The following is a 26,615-nucleotide window of genomic DNA, read 5'->3' on the forward strand; positions in this document are numbered from 1 at the left end:
CCATTCTCATCCCGATTCTAGACAATTTAGTAAAAACCTTTATAGGAATCTGATTCTAATTCTTTCTCAATCCAACTTCTCCTCAATTGAGTTCTCCTCATTTTGATTATGGATTAATAAACAAGCCATCACTGGTTTTGGAGAAGGGGATAAGTTATGAGGCGTGGAAATTGTGTTTGTTTTGATGCCTCTTGAAGCAAATAGTTTGCCAGTATCTGGTTGGAATCATATGGCCATGTGACATACAAGAGAAGAAAAAAATGTGAGGTTGCTTGGTTTTATTGTCCATTTCAAGTAGTAAGAGATTTATAATTTTCATAGATGATGGAGAATAACGGAGACAAGAAATAATAGCACTGCAAAAAATTGACTGAAGAAACTGGTTGATAGAGTTGGCATATATCAGCAGTTGTGACTTGGGAGACAAGTCTACTGAGCTCAAAAATATGTATTTAGATTTCTATTTTCCATGGGATACAACAATTTAATCCGTCGAAGGTAGTTCAAGCTCCAAGGGACCCCAATTCCTGAATTAGAGAAGTTAAATCTGAGAAAGACGAACCACCTTCTTCAACAGCCCTCTTCGCCATCTCTCTAAGCACCCTGGCTCTGCCTCTCATTCCCTCTGCTTCTTCACTCACCATCACTTGATTTACAGCCTTTTCTATGGCTTCCCTCTTCACACTGGCTTCCGTCATCACATCCAGAAATGTACCCCATTGTTTAGCACCAACAGCAACCCCAGTTTTCAGTACCACGGTCACCAACTTCTCATTGTAAAACTGCTCAGCCGACACGGGCCATGTGATCATTGGCACCCCAGCAGACGCTCCTTCAAGGATAGAGTTCCACCCGCAGTGAGTCACAAAGGCTCCGATTGCTTCGTGCTCAAGGATCGGCACTTGCGGAGCCCAACCTCTTATAATTAGTCCTTTACCTTCCATTCTCTCCTCAAACCCTTCGGGGAGCCACTCTTCTTTATCATTCTTTTCTCTCTTCACAACCCAAATGAATTCCTGCCCAGAAGCCTCAAGCCCCGCTGCAATTTCTTGGAGCTGAGAGTCAATGAAATTGGTTATACTTCCGAAACATATGTAAACAACTGAATTGGGTTTCTTAGAACTAAGCCAATTCAAGCACTCGTGCCGATCAAGGGAGGCTTCGTCATCTGCTGCCTTATTTACTGACGAAACCGGGCCTATATGCCATGCCTTCCTCCCAAACACTGTCCTGTAATGGTCTGCAAAAGCCGGTTCAAGTTCATAAAAGCTGTTAACAATGAACCCATAGCTCTTTTCCTCGCTCTCCATCGCCTCTTTAAACAACTTGGTGAATTCAGCACTTTGCTTGGGAAAATTCGGGATTTGGCTTCTTGTCAGCTTGATCTCAACTGGAAAATTAGGAATAGTAAAAACTTCTGAATCAGATGACAGCTTCGCGTGAGGCTCATACAACGCCACACTATGAAAAGCACACAAAGCGAAAAAACCGAGGCCTTGAAATATGATCCTTGGAATACCAAACTTGGCAGCAACATCTGTTGCCCAAGGTAAGAAATTGTCTGCAACAAGGCAATGAGGGCGATGTTCGTCTAAAAGCTGCTCAATTTGTGGTTGAAGAAGGAAGGTGGCTCTGATGAACTTTTCGTTCATCTCCCTGGTGGTAACTAAGTTAGCATTTTCACATCCTTGAGGCAACCCTACTTCCTCAGTTGGGAACTTGATGACAAGAATGTCAACATCAAATCCCAATTTCTTGCTGCTTTGGATTGCCTTGGAAAAGAGAGGAGCATTGAGAGGGGTGGTTATTAGCGTGGATTTTACACCACGAGAAGCAAATAGTTTGGCCATGTCTATAAGGGGTATGAAGTGGCCTTGAATCATATATGGGAAGAAGAAAATGTGAAGCTGCTTATGGGGTTTAGTTTCCATGGGGACTTGACAGAATGCACAAAGGAGCTCCAACCCCAATAATGGATGGTGATGCTTGAAGAGGGAGTTGATACTTTTGAGACTTGGGATTTAACGATTTGTTTCTTTTTAAAATATTCATGTTCTGCCAAGTGGCAAAGACTAAAATGGTTTTGTTATGTCATTGCATACGTAGATCATTTTGTCCACATTAAAGTTTGAATTCCATGCCAAGATAGTTGGTGATAAGATCTACTAAAGGTTTGTATCTCTGGTGATTGAATTCTTAAACGACGGGCATGAAAATCGACTAACAATAAACAAATAAAACAAGCCTTAGTCCTATATTTGATAAAGTCGAATGGATATAGAATTGTAAATGAGTCGACTCAAACCGAATAGTACCACTATGTTTAAGTTTAACTTGCTTCTTATACGTGCCAAGCTCGAACGAGTTCAAAAAAAGTTCAAATGCAATAAAGAACTCAAGCTGTTTCAAACTATTTATTATAATATGTTGATATTATCTTTCTTTTAAATAAAATTTTCTTGATAGTACATTTTAATAATAGAATATAGAAAACATAAACATTGTAATAATCTTTTTCCAAACATGCCGCTTTAAGAGCAACTCCAGCCCAAGCACATGGGCTTGTCCAATGTGGGAAAAATAGGCTGGCACCCCTTAAAACCCCTCTAGCCGATCCAATTAAACTGGCACCCAGCCCAAGCCAGCTTTGAGGCCGACCCAAAGCGTGTTGAGCAATGTGTTGAGCTATGTGACATTATGCTGACGTCAGCCAGCCGTTATGCCTTTACTTGGCTTTGCTATGGATGGTGTTTTGGGCCTTGTTTATTTTGCTGCACGGGGAATTAATTTATCAGATATAGGAAGGTGCAAATGTATCGTGCTCAAGTAATGAACGTTAATGCTCCGTGGGTTTTACCCATCTGCTATTGGGCGAGGGGGAATTGGCATCGAACTTGGCACCTCAAGGTGCAAGGGTGAATGCGGTTTAACTAAAATTGAACTACAAATTCCTTGCAAAATAGAAGCATTTTTAACTTATAATTTGGGACCTCGATGTGCAAGGGTAAATGCGTTTAAACTAAAATTGAGTTACAACTTCAATTTAGTAAAAACCTTCTGATTTTAATTCTTTCTGAATCCAACTTCTCCTCAATTGAATTCTCCTCATTTTGATTGTAGATTAATAAACGAGCCATCATTTGTTTTGGAGAAGGGGATAAGTTGAGAGGAGTGGAAATTATGGTTGTTTTGATGCCTCTTGAAGCAAATAGTTTGCCCATATCTATGGTTGGTATCATATGGCCATGTGACATACAAGGGAAGAAAAAAATGTGAGGTTGGTTGGTTTTATGTCCATTTCAAGTAGTAAGAGATTTGTAATTTGCTTAGAAGATGGAGAATAACGGAGATGAGAAATAATAGCACTGCAAAAGATTGACTGAAGAAACTGGTTGATAGAGTTGGTATATATCAGTAGTTGTGACTTGGGAGACAAGTCTACTGAGCTTAAAAATATGTATTTAGATTCCTATTTTCCATGGGATACAACAATTTAGTCCGTCGAAGGAAGTTCATGCTACAAGGGACCCCATTTCCTGAATTAGAGAAGTTAAATCTGAGAAAGACGAACCACCTTCTTCAACAGCCCTCATTGCCATTTCTCTAAGCACCCTGGCTCTGCCTCTCATTCCCTCTGCTTCTTCACTCGCCATTACTTGATTTACAGCCTTTTCTATGGCTTCCCTCTTCACACTGGCTTCCTTCTTCACATCCAGAAATGTACCCGTACCCCATTGTTTAGCACCAACAGCAACCCCAGTTTTCAGTACCTCAGTCACCAACTTCTCATTGTAAAACTGCTCAGCCGACACGGGCCATGTGATCATTGGCACCCCAGCAGACGCTCCTTCAAGGATAGAGTTCCACCCGCAGTGAGTCACAAAGGCTCCGATTGCTTGGTGCTCAAGGATCGGCACTTGCGGAGCCCAACCTCTTATAATTAGTCCTTTACCTTCCATTCTCTTCTCAAACCCTTCGGGGAGCCACTCTTCTTTATCATTCTTTTCTCTCTTCACAACCCAAATGAACTCCTGCCCAGAAGCCTCAAGCCCCGCTGCAATTTCTAGGAGCTGAGAGTCGATGAAATTGGCTATACTTCCGAAACATATGTAAACAACTGAATTGGGTTTCTTAGAACTAAGCCAATTCAAGCACTCGTGCTGATCAAGGGAGGATTCGTCATGTGCTGCCTTATTGGCTGACGAAACCGGGCCTATATGCCATGCCTTCCTCCCAAACACTGTCCTGTAATGGTCGGCAAAAGCCGGTTCAAGTTCATAAAAGCTGTTAACAATGAACCCATAGCTCTTTTCCCCGCTCTCCCTCGACTCCTTAAGCAACTTGGTGATTTCAGCACTTTGCTTGGGAACATTCGGCATTTGGCTTCTTGTCAGCTTGATCTCAACTGGAAAATTAGGAATAGTAAAAGCTTCTGAATCAGATGACAGCTTCGCGTGAGGCTCATACAACGCCACACTACGAGAAGCACACAAGGCGAAAAAACCCGTGCCATGAAATATGATCCTGGGAATACCAAACTTGGCAGCAACATCCGTTGCCCAAGGAAAGAACGTGTCTGCAACAAGGCAATGAGGGCGGTGTTTGTCTAAAATCTGCTCAATTTGTGGTTGAAGAAGGAAGGTGGCTTTGATGAACTTTTCGTTCATCTCCAAGGTGGTAACTAAGTTAGCATTTTCACATCCTTGAGGCAACCCTACTTCCTCAGTTGGGAACTTGATGACAAGAATGTCAACATCAATGCCCAATTTCTTGCTGCTTTGGATTGCCTTGGAAAAGAGAGGTGCATTGAGAGGGGTGGCTATTAGGGTGGATTTTACACCACGAGAAGCAAATAGTCTGGCAATGTTTATAAGGGGTATGAAGTGGCCTTGAACCATATATGGGAAGAAGAAAATGTGAAGCTGCTTATGGGATTTAGTTTCCATGAGGACTTGACAGAATGCACAAAGCAGCTCCAACCTCCAATAATGGATGGTGATGATTGATGAAGAGAGTGGATACCAACCAGTGAGCTGAAAGATTCAATATATTACTTTGAGACTAGGGATTGTTCCTTTTTTAAAATTTATCTTCTGCCAAGTGGCAAAGACTAAAATGGCTTTGTTATGTCATTGCTTACGTAGATCATTTTGACCAAGATATTCGGTGATTAAGATTTATTATGTTATGTCATTGCTTACGTAGATCATTTTGACCAAGATATTCGGTGATTAAGATTTATTAGGCTTCGTTTGTCAGCTCAAACTGTACTAATTATTTCAGTTGGATATGATAAATAGTCATCAGATAGTACTAACTAAATTAGTCAAACATTAAGTGTAATATCAGCCTAAAGAATGATTATTTAATACTGACTTTGGAATTGTACCGGATAAATCGTATTGTTGTTATTTTTTGGATCCATTAGATTTTACCCCTTGCAATTCACAATCCTAAGACTAAAACCCTTGTATCTATAAACATCTAATATAAACCCAAATTTAAAATGTGTAGCTCAATTGAAAAACAATTGACCTAGTAATACAATAGTATTACACCTATGCCACTCATCCTCAGCATGCGTTTCAGAATACAACCCCAGGCGTTTCAGAATATCATCCCATGACCGTTTCAAATCCAGCCGTTTTGCAGAAAACCATCCATAACAACATCATTGATTTCAATAATTACCACGTTTATGGGGAGAGATTGACAATCAGAAAATTGAACCGTTTTTGAGATTTGAATCACACCATTCAACTTAAATGGAGATACTTTCAAACAACATGGTGTGTAGTGGGTCTTCAATGAATCCGATCATAATCTGTGCATTTAAACAGGTGATTATGATACGTTTTTACCTATTTATTTTATGAAAATCTGTATGGATTTCATAGTATTTAATCAACATTGTTTCGTAGGTACATTATATACCGTTGGATAATGATAAAAATTTGGAGGAAGTAATCTATTCCAAATCGTTCGTTCATATTCGACCAGAATTTCACTTGTAAGTATACTATATTTTTTGGTATGACTCGATTGTGTTGTTTACACTCGATTGTGTTGATTATGATACGTTTTTACCTATATTGTGCGCTCATAATGTGTTTGAGGAAAGTCCTGAATGAATTTTATATGCCATGTTGGTAAATTGGCATAGTCTCATTCAATTTAACTACTCTTTTGATTGTAACATGGAATATATCTTGTAGGTACATTCATTGTCTAACCTGTTTTGGCTTTGTTTTGTCTTTTTCATTGTAGATTTGGGAATGGAAATCAACAGGAAACAGTTTGGAAAAATGCAATACCGAGCTGCTTTTGGTCCATTTTTGAATGTTTTTAATGTTTTGAAATTGAAAATTCAGGAAGAACATCGAGACATTATAAAAGGAACACCATTTTGGGGTCTTTTCAAAGCTTATGATGGAGGGTTGGTTAGCGATGATATGTGTAGGAAGACTTATGTAGATATAATCAGAATAATTAATTGTTTCAATGCTGGGACGTCTGAATTCAAATTTGGTGATAGGTGTGAAAAGTTAACAGGGTTTGAAGTTGAGGAGTTGCTTGGATTACCTAACTTTGGTCGGGATATAAATCTTAATAAACGTTGTTCAAAGTCTGAGGAAGGTTTCATTAAAAGAAATTTTAAAACAGTTGACAGAGTTACAAGGCAAAATATTGAATCTGCTATGATTACAATAGTAACAGGGAAAACACAACAGAATCGTGAGGATTTTGTATGCCTAATGTGTTTGCATCTTTGTATAACATTATTATTTTGTAATAGTGGTAGTACCATCTCTTGGAACATAGCTTCCCGTTGTCAAGATGTTCAAACAATGGCGGGCTACAATTGGGCAAAAGCAACATCGGATTGTTTGCAAAAACAACTGGTCAAGAATTGCGGGAAACCATCACATGTATCTGGATGTGTTGTGCTGTTGCCGGTATGTATTGTACACTAATCGGGTGTGTTAATTTATAATTCATTCTTTATGCTTTGTAATTCGATGACCAGTTTATGTTTGTGTGTCAATAGTTTTGGTTTTGTGAGATAAGTTCATTGGTTGAACCTGTAAAAGGAAGAATGGATTTCGCACCCAAATTTGTGAAGTGGGATCTGCAGGTACTGCATGAGGCCATGTCAGCTATTGAAATTGATAGGCTACAGGTACGTTAAAATTGAACTTAACTTTTTTCTTTTTTTTTTAATTTAATTTTTTTTTTAATGCATGTTTGGTGATTTTGATATAAATGTTTTGACGATGGTTATCATTTTGCCTATTTTAGATTAGCGATGCATCAGAATTGCACATGAATAGAAGTTTGAGATGTGAATCTCACGTTATGGTGTCCCCACATAGAGATTTATGTCAAAAGGTTAATGTATCCAAATAACTGCTGATCTATATATCCCTTTTTTGGCATCAATTTGAAGGCAATATAATTGGAAAAGGATTCGTAGAAATAAATGTGTAGGCAAAATAAATAATTTCAATATACACCGGAAAAAAAAGAAAAAAAAAATTTATGCTGCACCCATATTAGATTCAGTATTGTCATCCTTATGTATTGAGTACTGCGGGCCCTTTTTTTTTTTTTTTTGTTTTGTTTTGTTTTTTTTTCTATGTTACGTACTGCACAATTTACCTACCGAATTACACTCCTGGTGTAGATGCAAATTATTTGTATATACCAAACATATGTACTAATGTATGGATATTAATCATTCAATAATAAAAGTAACATGAACTTTGATGCATAACACTAAAAAAAATTTATGCGCACTCATACTAAAACTTGATTTTAACATATGTAACAAAAAAAATGGAAAAATAATTTGCCTATAAGTTGAACAAATGTTTCTTGATGCAAACTATATGATATGGGTGTAGCATATTTTTTTTTCTGTATATATTGAAATTATTTATTTTGCCTACAAATTTATTTTTGCCAATCCTTTTCCAATAATATTGCCTTCAAATTGACGCTGAATTATTTATTTTGCCTACTTTCTTGTTGGAAACTAAGATAATAATTGGAATACAATTTATTTACCGTTGCCAAACTCCATATAAGGAGTGTTTTGAAATATACGTAAGAGATGTATCAAATCTGTAATTTACCTTTAAGTCCATCATTCACATCCACGTATTATTATATTTGGATTTTCTTTTGGTCGAAAAATGTATTATTATATGTGTTTGGTATATATACAAATAATTTGCATCCTTGTTAAGACGGATATCACCAGCACTTTATTGAATTTTGAATGTCTATATTTTGTATTATGTAAAACCAAGTACAAGGGGGAAGCTCATATAAATGAGCGGAAGAAAAACAGAAGCCGAAAGAAAGGGAGGACAAGCAGAAAACATGGAGCATAAAACATGGAAAAGTAAAGGTGAGGAAAACATGGAGCATAAAACATGGAAAAGTAAAGGTGAGGAAAACATGGAAAAGTAAAGGTCACCACTTTCTTCCAATACTCCCCCTCAAGCTGGATCAAAGGGATTAATTGATCCAAGCTTGAACAAAAGACGTTGAAAATCAGCAGAGGGTAATCCTTTTGTGAAAATATCCGCAAGTTGATCATGACTGCGCGTGTAGTGAGTGTCGATCACCTTGGACTGAACTTGATTTCTGACGTAGTGACAATCAACTTCAATATGTTTAGTTTGCTCATGGAATACAGGATTCGATGCAATGTGCATCGCGGCCTGATTATCACAGTGTAGGGACATGGGTTGTTGATGAGGAAAACCTAAAGTCAACAGAAGGCTTTTGAGCCAAATAAGTTCACAAGCAGTGGACGTCATAGCACGATAATCTGCCTCTGCACTAGAGCGTGCAACAACACTTTGTTTCTTGCTTTTCCAGGTAACTAGGTTGCCTCCCACAAACGTACAAAACCCAGTGGTAGACTTGCGATCGAGAGAATTGCCTGCCCAGTTAGCATCGGTATAGCCTGAGATCTGAGTGTGACTATTGTTGCGCATAAGAATTCCTCTACCAATGGAACCCTTAAGATAACGTAGCACACGATGAACAATCTTCAAATGATCCATGCTTGGAGAGTGCATAAACTGGCTAACAATGCTGACAGCATATGATATATCAGGACGTGTGATAGTCAGATAAATGAGTTTGCCAACCATTCTTTGATAGTAACTTAAATTGGGAACTGGATCATCGTGAGTTTTTAGCTTCAAGTTGCTATCCAAGGGGGTACGAGCAGGCTTGCAATCTGTCATTTTTGCTTCGTGAAGAAGATCCATGACATACTTGCGTTGGTTGAGGAAGAAACCCTTGTGAGAGTGTGCCATCTCGATGCCCAGAAAGTATTTGAGAGTGCCAAGATCCTTGATAGCAAACTTGTTGTTGAGATACTGTTTAAGAGCAATAATCTCTGACATATTATCACCTGTCACAATTAGATCATCAACATAAATGAGCACAACTAGTTTACCCACTAAGCTGGAACGAACAAATAGGGAAGAATTCGCAATACTTCGACAAAAACCAACCCTTTCCAGAACATGACTGAGCTTGGCATACCTTGCACGTGGACTTTGCTTGAGACCATAAATGGATTTATGGAGTTTGCACACCATTTCTGGATTGTTTGATTGAGGATGACCTGGGGGTAGCTTCATGTAAACCTCTTCTTCAAGTTCACCATGCAGGAAAGCATTTTTAACATCCATTTGAAAGAGAGGCCATGCATTGTTAATTGCAACCGACAACAATACTCTAACAGTGTTCATTTTTGCCACCGGAGCAAATGTCTCTTTATAATCGACGCCATAGGTTTGTGTAAAACCTCGAGCAACCAAGCGAGCCTTATTCCTTTCGATTGTGCCATCTGAATGAAACTTAGTTTTGTACACCCAACGACTCCCCACTGCCTTCTTTCCTTTTGGAAGTTTCACTATAGTCCATGTGTTATTTTCATGGAGGGCTTGAAGCTCCTCTGCCATAGCATTTCTCCACTCACTGTGAAGATTGGCTTCTTGAAAACTTTGAGGTTCTCGAGCTTCATTAATGGCACTTAGGAATGTAGCAAAAGAAGATGAGACTTTGCTATAATCAATAACATCAGTCACGGGATACCTGGCAGTGTAGGTCACATAATCATGCAACTTGGATGGAAGTTTCCTCTCTCGTGCAGGATTGCGACGAATTGTAGGAGATTGAACTACAAGTATTTGAACAACATCATGGTTGGAAAGATCACTAGAGGGTGCAGTGTGAATCTCTGATGAGGAAGGGTTTTCATCTTCAAGATGTTCCACCGAGTGAAGGTTAACATCATCCGGCACATGATCACTAGGAGTGCATGTTGCATCTTCTCCGTTTGGATATGGAAAAGGAAATAAGTCCATCAAATGCTCCCCCTGTCTAGAGTAATCCAGTGATTGTGAGAAGTAAGGAACATGTTCTTCAAATTTAACATCCCTTGAAACAACCATTTTTCTAGTTGTTGAATTATAGCACTTGTAACCTTTTGGGTAGATGAATAACCTAGAAAGACACATTTGGCAGCCCTTGGGTCTAGCTTGTCACGATTTTGAGTTTGAATGTGAACAAAGCATGTACACCCAAAGACTCTCAAATGGGAAAAGTTGATCTTTCTATTTTTCAAGACCTCATAAGGTGATTTAAAATTCAACACTTTACTAGGCAATCTATTGATGAGATATGCCGCAGTAAGGACTCCTTGAGACCAAAACTTTTTAGGCACATTCATGTGAAACATAAGAGCTCTAGTCTTCTCAAGTAGATCTCTATTCTTCCTCTCGGCCACCCCATTTTGTTGAGGTGTTCCAACACAGCTTGTTTGGTGTAATATACCATGTGTGCTCAAGTAGTGTGACATGTTATGAGACATATATTCTGTGCCGTTATCTGATCGTAAAATATGAATTTTAGAAGCAAATTGGGTGGCCACAAGTCTATGAAAATCTTGAAAAACTTCCATCACTTCACTTTTAAATTTCAAAAGATACAACCAAGTAATCCTTGTGAAATCATCCACAAAAGTTACAAAATATTTGTATCCATCAAAAGACTCTATAGTTGGTCCCCAAACATCGGAATGCACAATTTCAAAAGGGTTACTAGCCCTAGACAAAGAGGAAGTAAATGGTAATCTAGTAAACTTAGAAAAATGACAAACATCACAAGGACTTGTAACTTTGCACATATTTGGGAACAAGGTGGATAGAACTTTTTCAGAAGGATGTGCTAGGCATTGGTGCCAAAGTTGTTGTTCTTGAGCTAAGCTTGAAGTGACTTGAAAAACCTTGGGAACTTGAATATGCTTGGAAAGATAGTAGAGACCATTTAAGAAAAATCCTTCACCAATCGTCTTCTTGGTGACTACATCCTGAAAGATCACATTTTTGGGAGAGAAAATGGCAAGACAATTTAATGAGTTTGTGATCTTGCTAACAGATAAAAGTTGAAAAGGGAATGAGGGAACATAAAGAGCCTCAGACTCGACATCACTTGAGATCAAATGTATTTTTCCTTTTCCCACAACCATAGCATTTTTTCCATTGGCAACTGACACTTGGGATGGAATAGAAAATTTTTCAAATTTATGCAAGTTTGTAGACTTGTTAGTCATATGATCAGTGGCTCCAGAATCTATAATCCAATAATCATGCACATTACCAATGTTGAGAGCAGTTGAGAAGGAGTGTAAGATACCTGGGATGTCCCTTTGTACCACGCCTTCATTTCCAGCCAGGAAGCCAGCAAACTGTCCTAGTAGTGCAGTTTGATTGTTGTCACACTGATTTAGTGGTCCTTCACTATCTCCAAGACCTTGTTTCTTGTGAAGAAACATAGCAAACTCGTTGATCAGTGCAGCTGGATTAGTGGTGAACTTCAGTGCTCCATCAGAAGAAGTTGTGGCAACATGATTTGCCTTGTAAGAAGGGTTGTACGAGCCTTTCGAGACACCTTTGTTATCCCTAGGAAACTTTGGTGTTAACTCTGGATGAAGAATCCAGCATCGATCTCTTGAGTGCCCACCAGCATCACAATGGCTACGTTTTAAGCCAGTTTTCTTTCCTTTGTAGCCTCTCTCCTCACCAAGTTTTTGGTTAGAGAAGTAAGCCCTAGCTTCTGGTATATTTGCCTTCATATCCAAGGTCATGACTTTCCTTCGAACCTCTTCTCTTTGAATTGTGGCACACACACTTGAAAAAGAAGGCAGGTCGGAATTCATGAGGATATGACTTCGAAGATCTTCGAATTCAGGACTCAGACTTGCTAGGAGTTGGAATATTTTGTCTTCCTCGGCTCTTTTAGTTAGCACAGCAGCGTCGATGGTGTGTAGTCGACACACATTCAGCTCGTTCCACATAGTGGTCAGCTTTCCAAGATGTTGCACAAATGGTTTCCCTTCCTGTTGCAAACCAGCAATGTCCTTCTTTAACTGAAACACTCTAGCCGCATTGTTCTGATTTCCATACATTTCCTTGAGATTTTTCCAAAGAGTCATGGAGGATTTAGCATAGCTAAAAATTTCTGCAATCTTACGATCCATGGAATTGAGTAGCCACGACATGACCAACTGGTCTTTGCATAGCCAAGCATCATACTCCGGTGAGGTAGTCTCAGGCATTGGAATAGCACCATTAACATAACCAAGCTTTGATCGTCCTCCCAGAGCAAGAGAAACTGCTCTCTCCCATGGAAGATAGTTAAACTCATTTAGCAAGACAGAACTAAGACGTTGATTTGGGTTGATATCAATATCTGAGTGTGGTGATGGTGGAGTAGCATGAAAGTCGTCTCCTTCCAAATTTACTAAGTTTTCTTCAGCCATGATTGAAGGACAAGAAGCTCACAAATCTCTCAAGAGAACATCACAGAGACAGGCCGGTTAGGGTCACTGCTCTGATACCATATTGAATTTTGAATGTCTATATTTTGTATTATGTAAAACCAAGTACAAGGGGGAAGCTCATATAAATGAGCGGAAGAAAAACAGAAGCCGAAAGAAAGGGAGGACAAGCAGAAAACATGGAAATGTAAAGGTGAGGAAAACATGGAGCATAAAACATGGAAAAGTAAAGGTGAGGAAAACATGGAAAAGTAAAGGAAAAGTAAAGGTGAGGAAAACATGGAAAAGTAAAGGTCACCACTTTCTTCCAATACACTTCGTATTGGGTAGGTAAATTGTTGTGCACGTAGAAAAAGGAAGAGTCCGAATTAGTCAAGGAAGAAAAAATTGCATCTAATCCTAGTTATGACAATTCAAACCCGTTTTGGTAGATATGAACCTATATGTGTAAACAAACTTCTTGATAACATTGATGACATGGAAAAACAACGAAGACCTAATTCTGGTGGCAATCAATTCGAGATGCCAGGGGCATTCTTTATTGAACATAAAACAAACAGGAAAATCGAATACAAAAACGAAAAAAACACAAACAGTTAAAAGCCCCGAGCAAGTTTATATCATATTTCGGCAGTGCAAGTCTTTCTGTTGTGGTGACCCAGGGTTCCACACCTAGAACATGTAATTGGCCTTGTCCGCTCCCCCGATGATTTGATTCGCTTCACCCTTGGTCTTCCGGGAGGTTTCTTTGTCAATGGTGGATTAATCAGCATTTCTTCATTTTCCTCCTGTGCATACCTATCGATATCTGGAATCGGCACAATTGGTATATCATAGCAACTCTTAAAAAACTGGGCCATGAAATAGTCTTCCACGTACTCATATGGATTCCCCTCCGACTTAAGTATAGCAGCAAGTGCATGGGCACAGGGGAAACCCCTTGATTTGCCACATTCTACAGCTACATGTGCGAGATTGGAGATCAACCATTACAGAGTCCTCACCATGCACCTCAAACAAAAACTCACTTGAACGACCAACATCCCAATGGCGCCCGCATTCCAGCAAATCTTGCATAATGGTCTCCAGGGCAAAGGAAAGTTTTCCAACCCTCAGCTACACGCCTCCTTTGTGCATTCATCTCCATGATCTTGGCCCTAATTCCATCAAGCATCTGGTATATGGGCAAAAAACGTTGATCGACAATCCATGCATTGAAGGATTCAGCTACGTTTGAACACATTTCGCCATACTTTGGGCCTGGAAAATGAGCGGCTGCCCAATTTTCTTTTGGAAGCGTTTTCAAGAAATCCCTCATTACAGCACCACCTTCCTCCATTAACGTCCTCAGATGCATTTCAAATGCATCCTCGGTAGGAGCATATGCACATTTCCCAAAAAGCTGAATGATCCAGTCGCGATACGACTTACCCAGGGAGGATGGGTACTTAAGAAGTATGTTTTGCTTCAAGTGGTGGTAACAAAATGCATGCGGTGATTGTGGAAATACTGATGCCACTGCTTCGATCAACCCCTTTTGTCGATCAGATATGAATGTAATGGTTCTTCCTTGAGGAGTGACGATTTTTGACAAGTTTTGGAGGAACCAAGACCAGTTCTCTTCATTTTCAGAGTTAACAACCGCAAAGGCTAAAGGATATATACCTGTTTCATACAAGACAATATGTTATAAATATTGTGAACTGGAAAACCTGATACCAGTTTGTTAAAATATAGGCAGAAAAAATAAATTGACACCTAAAATTTATACATAGCAGTGGATAATCTTCCAACAATATGACCTAGTTTATATACGGATGAACATATACAATATGTAACACACACATAATTTATAGGGACTATAACACATAATTTATAGGGACAATATGTTCTCCATAAATATGTAAGACATGATTGAACAAATGTATTAAGAAAATAAAATAAATCATAAATATATCATATTTGGATATAAGTACCTTGGTTTCCATTTTTCCCGGTAGCGGCAAGCGACCCTTGTATTTGTTCTTGATAAATGTTCCATCAAGAAATAACATAGGCCTGGAAACATAATTCTAGGTAAATTAAGAGTTGCCACATATGCAATTCATGTAAAATGAGAAATGATGTTAAAAAAATACTGTCACCATCATAATTTACCTACAAAACACAAATCCCCCTATGCAACCATGGAAAGATACGAATATCCTTTTAAATCGGGAAGATTCTGATTCGCTCTCCAACACACAATGTGAGCCAAGATTTGAACTTTCAATTGCTCTGACGTACCAAGCCAAGTGATTGTATGACAACAATTCGTCACCATGCATCAATTTTTTGGCTGATTCCTTCCCGTACCACGCATTATAGTACGAAATATCCAATCCATAATATTTCTTAAAATCCTTTACGATCTCAGTAGGCTTCAACATTGGCTTGGAAGATGCTTGCTCCACGAGAACAGATGAGACCACTTTGGACGACATCATGCCACCTTTCCGTTCACGAATCAACCTGCTGCAAGTGTGTGTGTTGTTCAATGTACGAATATAAAAAAAAACCATTGGCGTGACACAAAGTGGCGTGCACCCGCCACATACAACCTTTAGACAGTTTTTTAGAACACTCAGTTGTCACTCTCTCCTTTTCATTTTTAAAAAAGCTATCCTAAACCCCTTCTCGATGGAATACTTACGAAGTTTGTCTCTAAACTCAGAGACCCCCCCAATAAACCTTTGCCCAACGTGATTAATATAGGTTTTCCATGGGTGAAATAGATAAGTTTGTGGCAGTGGTGCAACATATTTTCCAATGAAATCATTAGTGTTACTAGGTGTAGCACCATCCCAAACGTTGAAGGAAACTCCATTCCCATTAACACCACTATTACCTTCACATGGTGATTGACACTCGTTAACAATAATAGTCACTGAATTTTGCTTGTTATTATAACATGACAAATGTAACACACGCACATCTAAATCAGATTTTAACAAGCAGGGAGGATGGTCAGGGACAACATAATTCATTTGGAATTCCCCAACTATGAGCTCATCAAACCGTGAACACACTTCAGAGCACAATCCCACGAAAGAGGTGCCGGCATATATTGGAATTGCTGCTGATGTGTTTTTGAAAACACATCCTGCAATGATGGCACCCTCCATTTTACTCCTAATAGTAAAACAACAATGAAATATATGTCAGTTGGTGAAATATATGGTAGGTTAATTAACAAACAATATGAAGAAAACAAAATGAACATAGATAAAAACAAATGATACAAATACCTTGTTTCTTTTTTCTGCCTGATCCGTATTTTGATAACACAATCACTCAAAAACCGCACTGGACTCAAGTATAAATGATAAAAATATAGAAAAAAAACCCAATGTGAGACCAACCTGATAAACTTTCGAATTTATATAGAACTAGAACTACACTAATTTCAGGATAAACACATGCAATAAAAGCGAAAAAAACCAAAATTAGTGCCTTTTCATATTTTAAATTTGGTAAGAAGATGAAAGATTGAAATAAAATGCCTAATTTTATGCAAATTTAAAAATATAGACAATGAATTCAGAAATATGCATAAATATTCAAGTCCTACATTTATGTCAAAACACTCCTTATATGGAGTTTGGAAACGGTAAATAAAATGTATTCCAACTATTATATTATGAGAAAAATATGCATAAACATTCAAGATTTAAATATCTGATTCTTTAATTTCGTTATTATTGAAATTGAGAAAAATATGCATAAATATTCAAGATTTAATATAGTCATTTAAATTAATAAAGTCATTCAATACATAAAACAATTCAAAAATCGTATAGCTTTTAAGACATTCATTCTCATATTCCATATTAATATGTAATTAGTTTAAATGCACCATTGATTCGGCTATATCTATGTACACATTAATTTCGCCTCTTGTGCTTTCATCTCCATAATTTCGTACATTAATATCTTTTGATTTATTATTTTTTTTTATTTCTCAAAGTCATTAACTCTTCCATATATTTTGCATGTAATTAATTTTTATAAATCAAACATACAATAGGGGTATTTTCGGCATCCAAAATATGTAAAATGTGTCAAGTTGAATGTAATTAATGAAATCGTTTATGTGGATCCTAATCACTTGGTTTTTCTAAAATAAAAAAGTCACGTTGGGTTTTTTATGTGTAAAATTAAATTCTAAGGACTAAAGTTATATTTTCAGTTATTTTTATGTCAGTGCTGAACCCATCACAGCTGACAAGCGAAAGAGCTTTGAACCCACCAAAACAAACACCCAACACCTCCAAACTCTCATCAGTGACCGTCATCCTCTTCAGCCGGAGCTCCTCCAGCAACGGGTACTCGGCGGCGAACGCCTCCAGCCACCACCGGACATCGGAGCCCCAATGGTCGGGGACTAGATGGAAGTCCGCAAACCGCGGATCCGAATACGAGATTTGAGAGAGTTGAAACTGAAAAAATGGAAAAGATTTTAAGTTTTGAATTTTTTAATGGTGAGATGTGGCATTGACATGAAGATGAAAGCTTTGGATGAAGAGAGAGATGAACGTGAAGATTTGAGGAGAGAGAAGGGCCAACCCATAGACCTTTGCGTATTAGAAAATGAATAAAAGGGAAAAGAAATTGATAATAATTCTCAGAAGAGGTCATTTTGAACCTTGTTTGTGCAGATTTCACCATAATTGATAACCCAGAAGCAAAAAATTGGAGAAAATGAAGAAATCGTTATGAAATCTCTTATGGAGTCTTGGGTTTCGGCTGGCTATTCTTCCTTCTTGGGCTCCTCTATCACCGGAGCCTCTGCTGGCGGTTGGGATGGAGGGAGGGAGAAGGAGCGCCAGTACCTTGGTTGTGGTTGATAAGGAGTTCACAATGCGCTAGAGAAGAGAGGGTTGGAGAAGAGTGGACGCCCGACTAATTATACCAACCTATAGCAGAGGATAACTAAGCGGGTATAGGCTGTATTAAATTGGTGAGACTGAATTGTTTTATTTGGTAGTTATTTAATACAAAAGGACATCAAACATCGTATTTCATATTATTAATATTATTTTATACTTTATACGGTGTGTCAAATGAGGCTTTAAAGGTTTGTATCTCTGGTGATTGAATTCTTAAACGATACAACATGAAAATCGACTAACAATAAATAAAATAAAATAAGCCTTAATCCTATATTTGATAAAGTGAAATGGATATAAAATTGTAAATGAGTCGACTCAAACTGAATAGCACCACTATGTTTACGTTTAACTTGCCCCTTATACGTGCCAAGCTCAAGCGAGTTAAAAAAAAAGTTCAAATTCAATAATTAATTAAAATTGTTTTGAACTATTTATTATGGAGGCAAATTTTCTGCCCTCTCACTTCTCATGCCCTTCTGTTTTTGTGGTCACAGTTAAGACACGTCAACATTTTATATTATTATTCATTTTTGTCTTATTATCTCTATAAAAAAATAATATAAAACGTTGACGTAACTTAACCGTGACCATACAAAACAGGAGGGTACGGGAAGTGGGAAGGCAGAGAATCTGCCTCCATTTATTATAATATGTTGATAATATGGTGTTTCTTTTAGGTAAGGGATCCTCTTCGAATCTTTTCCACCAAATCATTCACATCAAACAATCCGGGCTCTTGAAATTTGATCAAACGGCTAAAATTATTATAATTTTTAAAGTTGATCCCTGTTAGTAGTTGTTGGATTAAATTTCAAGGGTTCAGATTAGTTGATGGGAAGGATTTGGTGGAAGGGATCTAAAAATGATCCATTTCCTTTCTTTTAAATAAAATTTTCTTGATTAGTACATTTTAATAATAGAATATAGAAAACATAAACATTGTAATAAACTTTTTCCGAACATGCCACTTTCAAATAGTCACATAAATGTATATTTCATTCTTGGGTAAATATCAATCTCTACCCTCAAGTTTCATGGTTTTCAACATTTAGTATATGAAGTTTTTTTTCGTCCCAGAGTTATACTTAAAGTGTTAATTTTGACACAGTCTCATACATCTGTTAATTTGGCTGTTAAGCCTCCCGTTAACTGATGACGTGGCGTTCATGTGGACAATGACTAGATGCCACGTGTCATTAAGAGTCGACGTGGAAATTAAAAATTCAAAAAAAAAATTTAAAAATAATTAATTAAATAAAAGTATTTAAAAAAAAACCAAAACCTTACCCTTGCCCACCCGAGCCACCCTTTCTCTGATCCATTCTTCCCTCTTCACCTCCCCGACCCACCTTATCCCTCTCTCTGCGACTCTAGGCCGTCCAATCCACCTTCGTCCCTTATTTGATACCTGCCCTACAAAAGCAATTTGCAAACACCTCGTCCCCGCCACCGAGCGCAGAGAAACTAATAGACCAAAGAGAAGCGATAATGGGGAAAGCAAGCTACAAGAAGTTAACCAGAAGCCAAAACCTAAGGCAATGGCTCGTACTGGCGGTGTTTACGTCTACACCAGTTCTTATCGAGGACATTTACGCAAAGGAGACATCACCCGGCCTCCGCCCCCATGAGGTCTTATTCCTCCGCTTGCTTGAGAAGGTCTTTGATGACTGCGTCGTCGAAATAAACGAGCAAGTGATCTCCATGGTTGAGATCCACCTGGAAAAGCTTCAGGTCAGCGATGTAGGACTGGCAACCATCTCCAATTGCTTGGATCTGGAGATTCTACACTTGGTCAAGATCCTCGAGTGAACCAATGTGGGATTAGTCTTCGTCGCCGAACATTGCATGCTGCTAAGGAAGCTTCACATAGACAGATTGAAGGCTAATCGAGTAGGCGACAAAGGGAAGATGAATGGGGTGGGGTCGTGGAGGGGTGTGGGGAAGACGAACGGGGTGGAGCCGTGGAAGGGTGTGCGGATGAGAGAATGGAGGGAGAGGGTCAGGGGTTGAGGTAGGTGCCGATAAACTTTTTTTTAATTTTTAAATTGAGTGGGTCAGGGGTTGAGGGAGGGAGAGGGTTGGATTTGCACATATGGGTAGAGGCCAAGAAGGAAGGGATGGTCGAGGTTGAGGAACAACCTCTTTTCTTTTTTTTTTAATATCCATGTGGTGCCCAATCATTGTCCACATGGGCAACACGTCATTAGTTAACGGAAAATTTAACAGTTTGAATAACGGATGTATGAAGCTGTCCCAAAATTTGCACTTTAGGTACGACTCTAGGACGAAAAAAACTTGATGTACTAAATGTTGAAAACCACGAAACATGAGGGTAGTAAACTGATATTTATCCTTCATTTTTTATCATATTTTATGCGTGGAATAATGGAAAGCAGTGTCGTCCTTGATTCCGGGGAAAGGGATTATCTCCAGATCCCTTCCTCTTAATTCACAAAATTAGAAGATTCGGACCATTGAAATTTGATCCAATGGCTAAAGGATAATTTTTAAAGTGGACCCTTGTTTATAGTCGTTGGATCAAATTTCAATGGTTTGGATCCCCTAATTTGGTGGATTATGAGGAATTGTTCTGGAGAGGATCCCTTTCCTATTCCGAGAACTCGGTATCACATCATGGCCGCCACAAAAGTTGTCTGGAACTTCCTTTATGTTATTCTTCATACAGGCTAGTGATGCGAGAATTACTTGACACTCAAATTAAACCCTCGTTTGACAATTGTAGTAGAATGGATAAGTGAGGGATCGTTCTAGACCGGGGATTAGGAGGGCTTGCTAAAACCTTCTAAATTGACTTAAAAATGTAAAAACAATATAAAACACTAAACTAGACTCAAAGAATGTGAAACTAAACGTTAAAACACTAAGACAAACCAAAAGAATCAAAATGCTTTAAAAACACAAACTAAATTGATTTCTAACTATATTGAACATTAAATCAAAAGGGGGATTGAGGTTTGACGAAAATTGAAATAATGAAACAAGTTAATAACTAGACAGAATGTAAATATGAAATTGATGAAATAAGATGGTTGGTGAATTAGCTAGAGGTTCTTTCTCCACACATGATATTTATGCATATGAATCAATTTCCAGTTATTCCTTCATTGAATTATGAACGGCAATGCCCCAAATTAACCGTGACATCACTAGTTAACCCTCATATTTTCCTTATATTATTGGATTGGATGGCATCATTCGACAACCCAAAACATTCTCAAAAGTTCCCTACATGTCATCATAATAGAGATACAATCGAAGATCATTAAGAATAATGAAAACCATAAGCATTGACAAAGCATTTGCAACTATGACATCATGTTACTCATGCTAAGAATTAAACTTAACGCGATCGTGACAAGCGACCTTCACTACTTTCAAGTATAAGTTAGTAACGATTATGTGAAACCTTCTTAAACTTTAGCCACATACTCATGCATGCTAATTAAGTGTCGACCCTCAATCAACAAACACAAATAAGTTAATCATCAAATAGTTAAGCCAATGGCATTCACGAATCAAGAGTTCATAACCGGAATTCATCAATTCATATTACATAAATAATCATGGTATTGAAATCACCCCTAGCCAAAAAGGGTTTAGTTCCTCATAACTTTGAAATCAAAGAAACACCTAAACATTCCAACAACTCAAACGTGAATTGTATGAACGTTTAGGCACTATTCTCTTCCATTCCTCATATTACAAAACAAAGAGAATTGAATTTAAACATTGAAATCAAAGAAACGCGTAAACATTCCAACAACTCAAACGTGAATTGTATGAACGTTTAGGCCCTCTTATCTTCCTCTTTATTGTGGCACAAGGACTAAGGGATGTTGTTGGTGTGTTGAATGGATTGGGGGATTATGGAAATGGAAGAAATGGAGGAGAAATGGAAGGGAAATGGAGAGAAACTCACGGCTAGGGAGAAGATGGAAGTGTTTGTGGTGTGTTGTGTATGAAATGAGATGATTTGTGAATGAATGAATGCAAGGGTATTTATAGGAGGAGTAGAGATGTATATGGCTATTTGTTTAAGGTGTTTGTGGCTGCAATGATGAAGAATTGCATGTGGAAATAAAAGGGAAAATGTGGTGAAATGATGAAGTAGGAAGGTGGAAATGCATGTGAGATGTTGGAAAGGAAATGGGAATATGAGTAGGCCATGGCATGGGAGTTGTTTTGTTGGTGTAAATGTGCCATGGTTGCAATGATGAAGAATAAAGGGTGCATGTGGGGTGGAATTGAATGAATGCAAAGTGAATGAATAATGAAATGAGTTAAAGAGGGAGAATGTGGTGAAATGATGAAGTAGGAAGGTGGAAATGCATGTGACTTGTTTGTGGAATAAAGAATGAATGGTGGAATGATGAAGAGTTGCATAAAGAATGCATGTAGGGTTAGCTAGGTTGGCTTTGTTTGGATGCATGTGTGTTAATGGTGGTTTTGCATGTGAATTGATGGATTGTTTTTGATGGAATGGATGGTTCTTTGCATGGCTTTTGAAGTGATTGTGGGCTTTGGAATTGGAAGGAAATGCATGGCCTTGGGGTTGGTTTAAGAGAGAATGGGCTAGGCCCTTTGTTTTATGTCCAAAATGAATACAAGGCCTTCAAATTCGTCCAACATTTTGGCTCCAATCATATGCTATCCATTCCAAGCCCAATTTTGCTCCAAAATGCATCTTTTTGCTTCCTTAGCCATATGAACCTAAAAACACACGAAAATGACTTAAACTACTAAAACAACTATGAATTAACAACATAGATGCACGAAAACAAGCTAAGTAAGTCGCCTAAATATGCTCCTATCAGCTAGTGAGAATCTTTACAAGGGTAAAGTTTTATGGGAAAATTTGAAATAGGTCCAATTTTATAGACTACCTTTTGAAATCAATCCAATTTTTAGTGACTTTTGACTTTTGAAATAGGTCCAATTTTTAGTTACTTTGGACTCATTTCAAAAAACCCCATGTTTTATTATTGATAAGTATTCCTAACTACTCGAACTTGCATGCTTCAAACTATGTCTTCCCTTGCAAATCACCGCGCTTCCATTGCCAGGGTAGTACTTCGGGGTAGAGCGTCCGTTTCGGTAAAGCGGTCGGATCGTTCAACAACTACTGGGGCCTGGTGCAGGTGATCCTCCAAGCGTTCTCACAAAATGGTCGGTCGCCACTTTGGTCTTTACCTTTACTAGTGAGGCATAACATACTCTCGCCGATGTTTGATCACCTATGACAGTTCCTACCCCTGTCAGAGTCGGAAACTTCATCCCCAGCATCCTCTGGTTGATTGTGACCAGGGAGTCATCAGGGGGTTGCAAGACTCCAAACCCATCTTCTTCGTTGAACACAATAGGCTATCCCAATAATCTTCTCTTCACTGGTCGGTCCGTAGTCCCAACAGAGTAGGAATGGGACACCGCCTAACATGACATCCAGACATAGGCCTTCCTTGCCCTGTTGGAATCCCCTGACAAGGTCGATACTCCAAACAAGGTGTAAATCACTTTTCTCTCAACTGGGTCACGACAATCTAATACTACAATCTCTTTTCCCTCTCTTTTCCCTCGGTAAATTCATGCTACAACAATTTTCTTAATTATCACATAAAATAATTTATTTAGACCAAGGATAGTTTAGTAATCAATTGGTTTCTATTCCAATTCTTGATTGAATTTGTAAACAATTTGTATGAAATCAACATCACTCTTTACCCGATTCTAGACAGTTTAGTAAACAACCTTCAACAAATTAACTAAAGAAACTGGATGATAGAGTTGGTATATATCAGAACTTGTAACTTGGTAGACAAGTGCACTGAGTTTAAAAAAAATGTACTTAGATTGCTATTTTCCATGGGATAGAATTATTTTATTTTATTTTTTGAACAAATAATATTATATACACTAAAGAGAGATAATTGGCTTAACCTTACAATGTCATGGGATACAATAATTTAATCCGTCAAATTTGACAAAATTGATCTTTGAAATTTTGTACTCTAAATCTTTTTACATCAATGAATTTTTTTTTAAATTTCTTCCACCCTACTTTGCGAGGGGAAGGGCTGGTGGAGCTTATAAAAATATGTATTTACTTTCTGCCTTGAAGAAATTATTCATTTGGATCATTTTTTGCTTTGATTTTTTAGGAGAAAACATATTTTGACTTATGGAATTAATCCACCATGTTATGAATCTATGATAATATTCTTTGAATTCGATTTCCCTGTCCCAATATCACTTGTATAAAGAAAAATATACTCTTTTTCTTTCATTTGCTATTAATTCAAAGTTTTCCGCATAGATGCCAAAAAAATAGACACATACAAACACAAAAAGTGATGGTATTTTGGCTGAAAGTAGGGCATGCTCCAAGGGACCCCAATTCCTGAATTAGAGCAGTTAAATCTGAGAAAGATGAACCACCTTCTTCAACAGCCCTCGTTGCCATCTCTCTAAGTGCCCTGGCTCTGCCTCTCATTTCATCTGCTTCTTCACTCACCATCACTTGATTTACAGCCTTTTCTATGGCTTCCCTCTTCACACTGGCTTCCTTCTTCACATCTAGAACTGTACCCCATTGTTTAACACCAACAACAACCCCAGTTTTCAGTACCTCAGTCACCAACTTCTCATTGTAAAACTGGTCAGCCGACACGGGCCATGTGATCATTGGCACCCCAGCAGACACTCCTTCAAGGATAGAGTTCCACCCACAATGAGTCACGAAGGCTCCGATTGCTTGGTGCTCAAGAATCGGCACTTGCGGAGCCCAACCTCTTATAATCAGTCCTTTACCTTCCATTCTCTTCTCAAACCCTTCGGGGAGCCACTCTTCTTCATCATTCTTTTCTCTCTTCACAACCCAAATGAACTCCTGCCCAGAAGCCTCAAGCCCCGCTGCAATTTCTAGGAGCTGAGAGTCAATGAAATTGGTTGTGCTTCCGAAACATATGTAAACAACTGAATTGGGTTTCTTAGAATTAAGCCAATTCAAGCACTCGTGCTGATCAAGGGAGCCTTCGTCATCTGCTGCCTTACTGACTGATGAAACCGGGCCTATATGCCATGCCTTCCTCCCAAACACTGTCCTGTAATGGTCTGCAAAAGCCGGTTCAAGTTCATAAAAGCTGTTAACAATGAACCCATAGCTCTTTTCCTCGCTCTCCATCGCCTCTTTAAACAACTTGGTGAATTCAGAACTTTGCTTGGGAAAAGTCGGCATTTGGCTTTTTGTCAGCTTGATCTCAACTGGAAAATTAGGAATCGTAAAAACTTCTGAATCAGAAGACAGCTTCGCGTGAGGCTCGTACAACGCCACACTAAGAGAAGCACACAAAGCGAAAAAACCGATGCCATGAAATATGATCCTTGGAATACCAAACTTGGCAGCAACATCTGTTGCCCAAGGAAAGAAAACGTCTGCAACAAGGCAATGAGGGCGGTGTTCGTCTAAAATCTGCTCAATTTGTGGTTGAAGAAGGAAGGTGGCTTTGATGAACTTTTCGTTCATCTCACTGGTGGTAGCTAGGTTACCATTTTCACATCCTTGAGGCAACCCTACTTCCTCAGTTGGGAACTTGATGACAAGGATTTCAACGTCGAATCCCAACTTCTTGCTGCTTTGGATTTCTTTGGAAAAGAGAGGTGCATTGAGAGGGGTGGTTATTAGGGTGGATTTTACACCACGAGAAGCAAATAGTTTGGCCATGTTTATAAGGGGTATGAAGTGGCCTTGAATCATATATGGGAAGAAGAAAATGTGAAGCTGCTCGTGGGATTTAGTTTCCATGGGGACTTGACAGAATGCACAAAGCAGCTCCAAGGATGGTGATGAAGAGAGTTGATACTAAACAAGGTGTTGAAAGATTCAATATATTACATTGAGACTTGGGATTTAAGGATTTGTTTATTTTAAAAAAAAAAATTTATATTCTGGGCTGGCAAGTTGCAAGACTAAAATGGCTTTGAAGTTTTGAAGCATATGGTGTTCGTTATGTCATTGCATACGTACATCATTTTGGTCGCATTAGAATTTAAATTCGATACCAAGGTATTCGGTGATTAAGTACTAGTTTGGTACTGAGGTGTTTTTATAAAAAATGGGTATAAAAAAAAGCTAAGCTCAAAATGTGTTTGGTAAACACTTAAAAATAGCTTATTTTCACAGTTTTGGGTAAAAAAAAAAAGAAACAGAAAATGTGAAGAAGCAAAAATGAGCTTATTATCACAGCACAGCAAAAGTAGTTTTTTTTCAAAGCATAGCAATACCAAACTAAGTATAGCAATACCAAACTAAGTCTTAAGGTTTGTATCTCTGGTGATTGAATTCTTAAACATGAAAATTGACTAATAATAAAGAAAAAAAAATAAACAAGCCTAGTGCTATATTTATAAAGACGAATGGATAGAATTGTAAATGAGTCGACCCAAACCGAATAGCACCACATTGTTTAAGCTTAACTTGTTTTTTGTACGTGCCAAACTTGAGCGGGGTTTAAAATTTCAAATTCAATAATGAACTCAAACTATTTAGAACTATTTATTATAATATGTTGATATGGTCTTGTAAATAAATTTTCTTGATAGTACATTATAGAAAACATAAACATTGCAATGAACTTTTTTTTTCAAACATGCTATGTAAGATAGTCACATAAATGTCTATTTCATTTTTCATGGGTGGACTAATGGAAGGATGTGCCTGTGTCATTACGTTTATTGTTTTTCTAGAAAGAAATCGAATTGAAACAGTCAATTTATAGTGCCTGTGTCATTACGTTTATTGC

The 26,615-nt window shown here is 38.2% G+C and overlaps 5 protein-coding genes across 5 annotated transcripts; 1 reads left to right on the top strand and 4 right to left on the bottom strand.

The window, feature by feature from the left end:
• Positions 1–366: 366 nt before the first annotated feature.
• LOC103945854 (UDP-glucose flavonoid 3-O-glucosyltransferase 7-like) lies at positions 367–2,013 on the bottom strand. Its single transcript, XM_009356440.3, has one exon. It carries the CDS (start codon positions 1,929–1,931, stop codon positions 504–506), a length of 1,428 nt encoding a protein of 475 aa, XP_009354715.2. The 5' UTR covers positions 1,932–2,013; the 3' UTR covers positions 367–503.
• Positions 2,014–3,375: 1,362 nt separating this feature from the next.
• On the bottom strand, positions 3,376–5,044 carry LOC103945853 (UDP-glucose flavonoid 3-O-glucosyltransferase 7-like). The gene has a single exon (XM_009356439.3). It carries the CDS (start codon positions 4,944–4,946, stop codon positions 3,513–3,515), a length of 1,434 nt encoding a protein of 477 aa, XP_009354714.2. The 5' UTR covers positions 4,947–5,044; the 3' UTR covers positions 3,376–3,512.
• A 408-nt stretch (positions 5,045–5,452) lies between these two features.
• Positions 5,453–7,523, top strand: LOC125478309. The gene is made up of 5 exons (XM_048586431.1): positions 5,453–5,840; positions 5,922–6,010; positions 6,268–6,956; positions 7,049–7,180; positions 7,300–7,523. Exons 3-5 carry the CDS (start codon positions 6,276–6,278, stop codon positions 7,405–7,407), a joined length of 921 nt encoding a protein of 306 aa, XP_048442388.1. The 5' UTR covers positions 5,453–5,840; positions 5,922–6,010; positions 6,268–6,275; the 3' UTR covers positions 7,408–7,523.
• A 5,965-nt stretch (positions 7,524–13,488) lies between these two features.
• On the bottom strand, positions 13,489–15,351 carry LOC125478229. The gene is made up of 5 exons (XM_048586145.1): positions 15,155–15,351; positions 14,845–14,926; positions 14,640–14,670; positions 13,910–14,533; positions 13,489–13,829 (listed from the first exon to the last, which is right to left on the bottom strand). The coding sequence occupies exons 1-5, from the start codon at positions 15,349–15,351 to the stop codon at positions 13,489–13,491; spliced, it is 1,275 nt and encodes a 424-aa protein (XP_048442102.1).
• Positions 15,352–24,072: 8,721 nt separating this feature from the next.
• Positions 24,073–25,741, bottom strand: LOC103945852 (UDP-glucose flavonoid 3-O-glucosyltransferase 7-like). The gene has a single exon (XM_009356438.3). The coding sequence runs from the start codon at positions 25,616–25,618 to the stop codon at positions 24,113–24,115; it is 1,506 nt and encodes a 501-aa protein (XP_009354713.2). The 5' UTR covers positions 25,619–25,741; the 3' UTR covers positions 24,073–24,112.
• Between the last annotated feature and the right edge of the window lie 874 nt (positions 25,742–26,615).

Source organism: the organism of the source record quoted next, unplaced genomic scaffold (assembly GCF_019419815.1).
Source record: "Pyrus x bretschneideri cultivar Hongxiangsu unplaced genomic scaffold, Pyrus_bretschneideri_v1 Contig24, whole genome shotgun sequence".
NCBI lineage: Eukaryota > Viridiplantae > Streptophyta > Magnoliopsida > Rosales > Rosaceae > Pyrus > Pyrus x bretschneideri.

Bases quoted from the DNA above. Each gene is read 5' to 3' on its own strand.
- LOC103945854 (XM_009356440.3), bottom strand. From the start codon at position 1,931: ATGGAAACTAAACCCCATAAGCAGCTTCACATTTTCTTCTTCCCATAT.
- LOC103945853 (XM_009356439.3), bottom strand. From the start codon at position 4,946: ATGGAAACTAAATCCCATAAGCAGCTTCACATTTTCTTCTTCCCATAT.
- LOC125478309 (XM_048586431.1), top strand. From the start codon at position 6,276: ATGGAAATCAACAGGAAACAGTTTGGAAAAATGCAATACCGAGCTGCT. The intron at 6,957-7,048 runs GTATGTATTGTA...GTGTGTCAATAG, and splicing joins GATGTGTTGTGCTGTTGCCG to TTTTGGTTTTGTGAGATAAG. The intron at 7,181-7,299 runs GTACGTTAAAAT...TGCCTATTTTAG, and splicing joins TTGAAATTGATAGGCTACAG to ATTAGCGATGCATCAGAATT.
- LOC125478229 (XM_048586145.1), bottom strand. From the start codon at position 15,351: ATGTCGTCCAAAGTGGTCTCATCTGTTCTCGTGGAGCAAGCATCTTCC. The intron at 14,927-15,154 runs GTACGTCAGAGC...TTATGTTTCCAG, and splicing joins TCATACAATCACTTGGCTTG to GCCTATGTTATTTCTTGATG. The intron at 14,671-14,844 runs GTACTTATATCC...TATATAAACTAG, and splicing joins CGGGAAAAATGGAAACCAAG to GTCATATTGTTGGAAGATTA.
- LOC103945852 (XM_009356438.3), bottom strand. From the start codon at position 25,618: ATGGAAACTAAATCCCACGAGCAGCTTCACATTTTCTTCTTCCCATAT.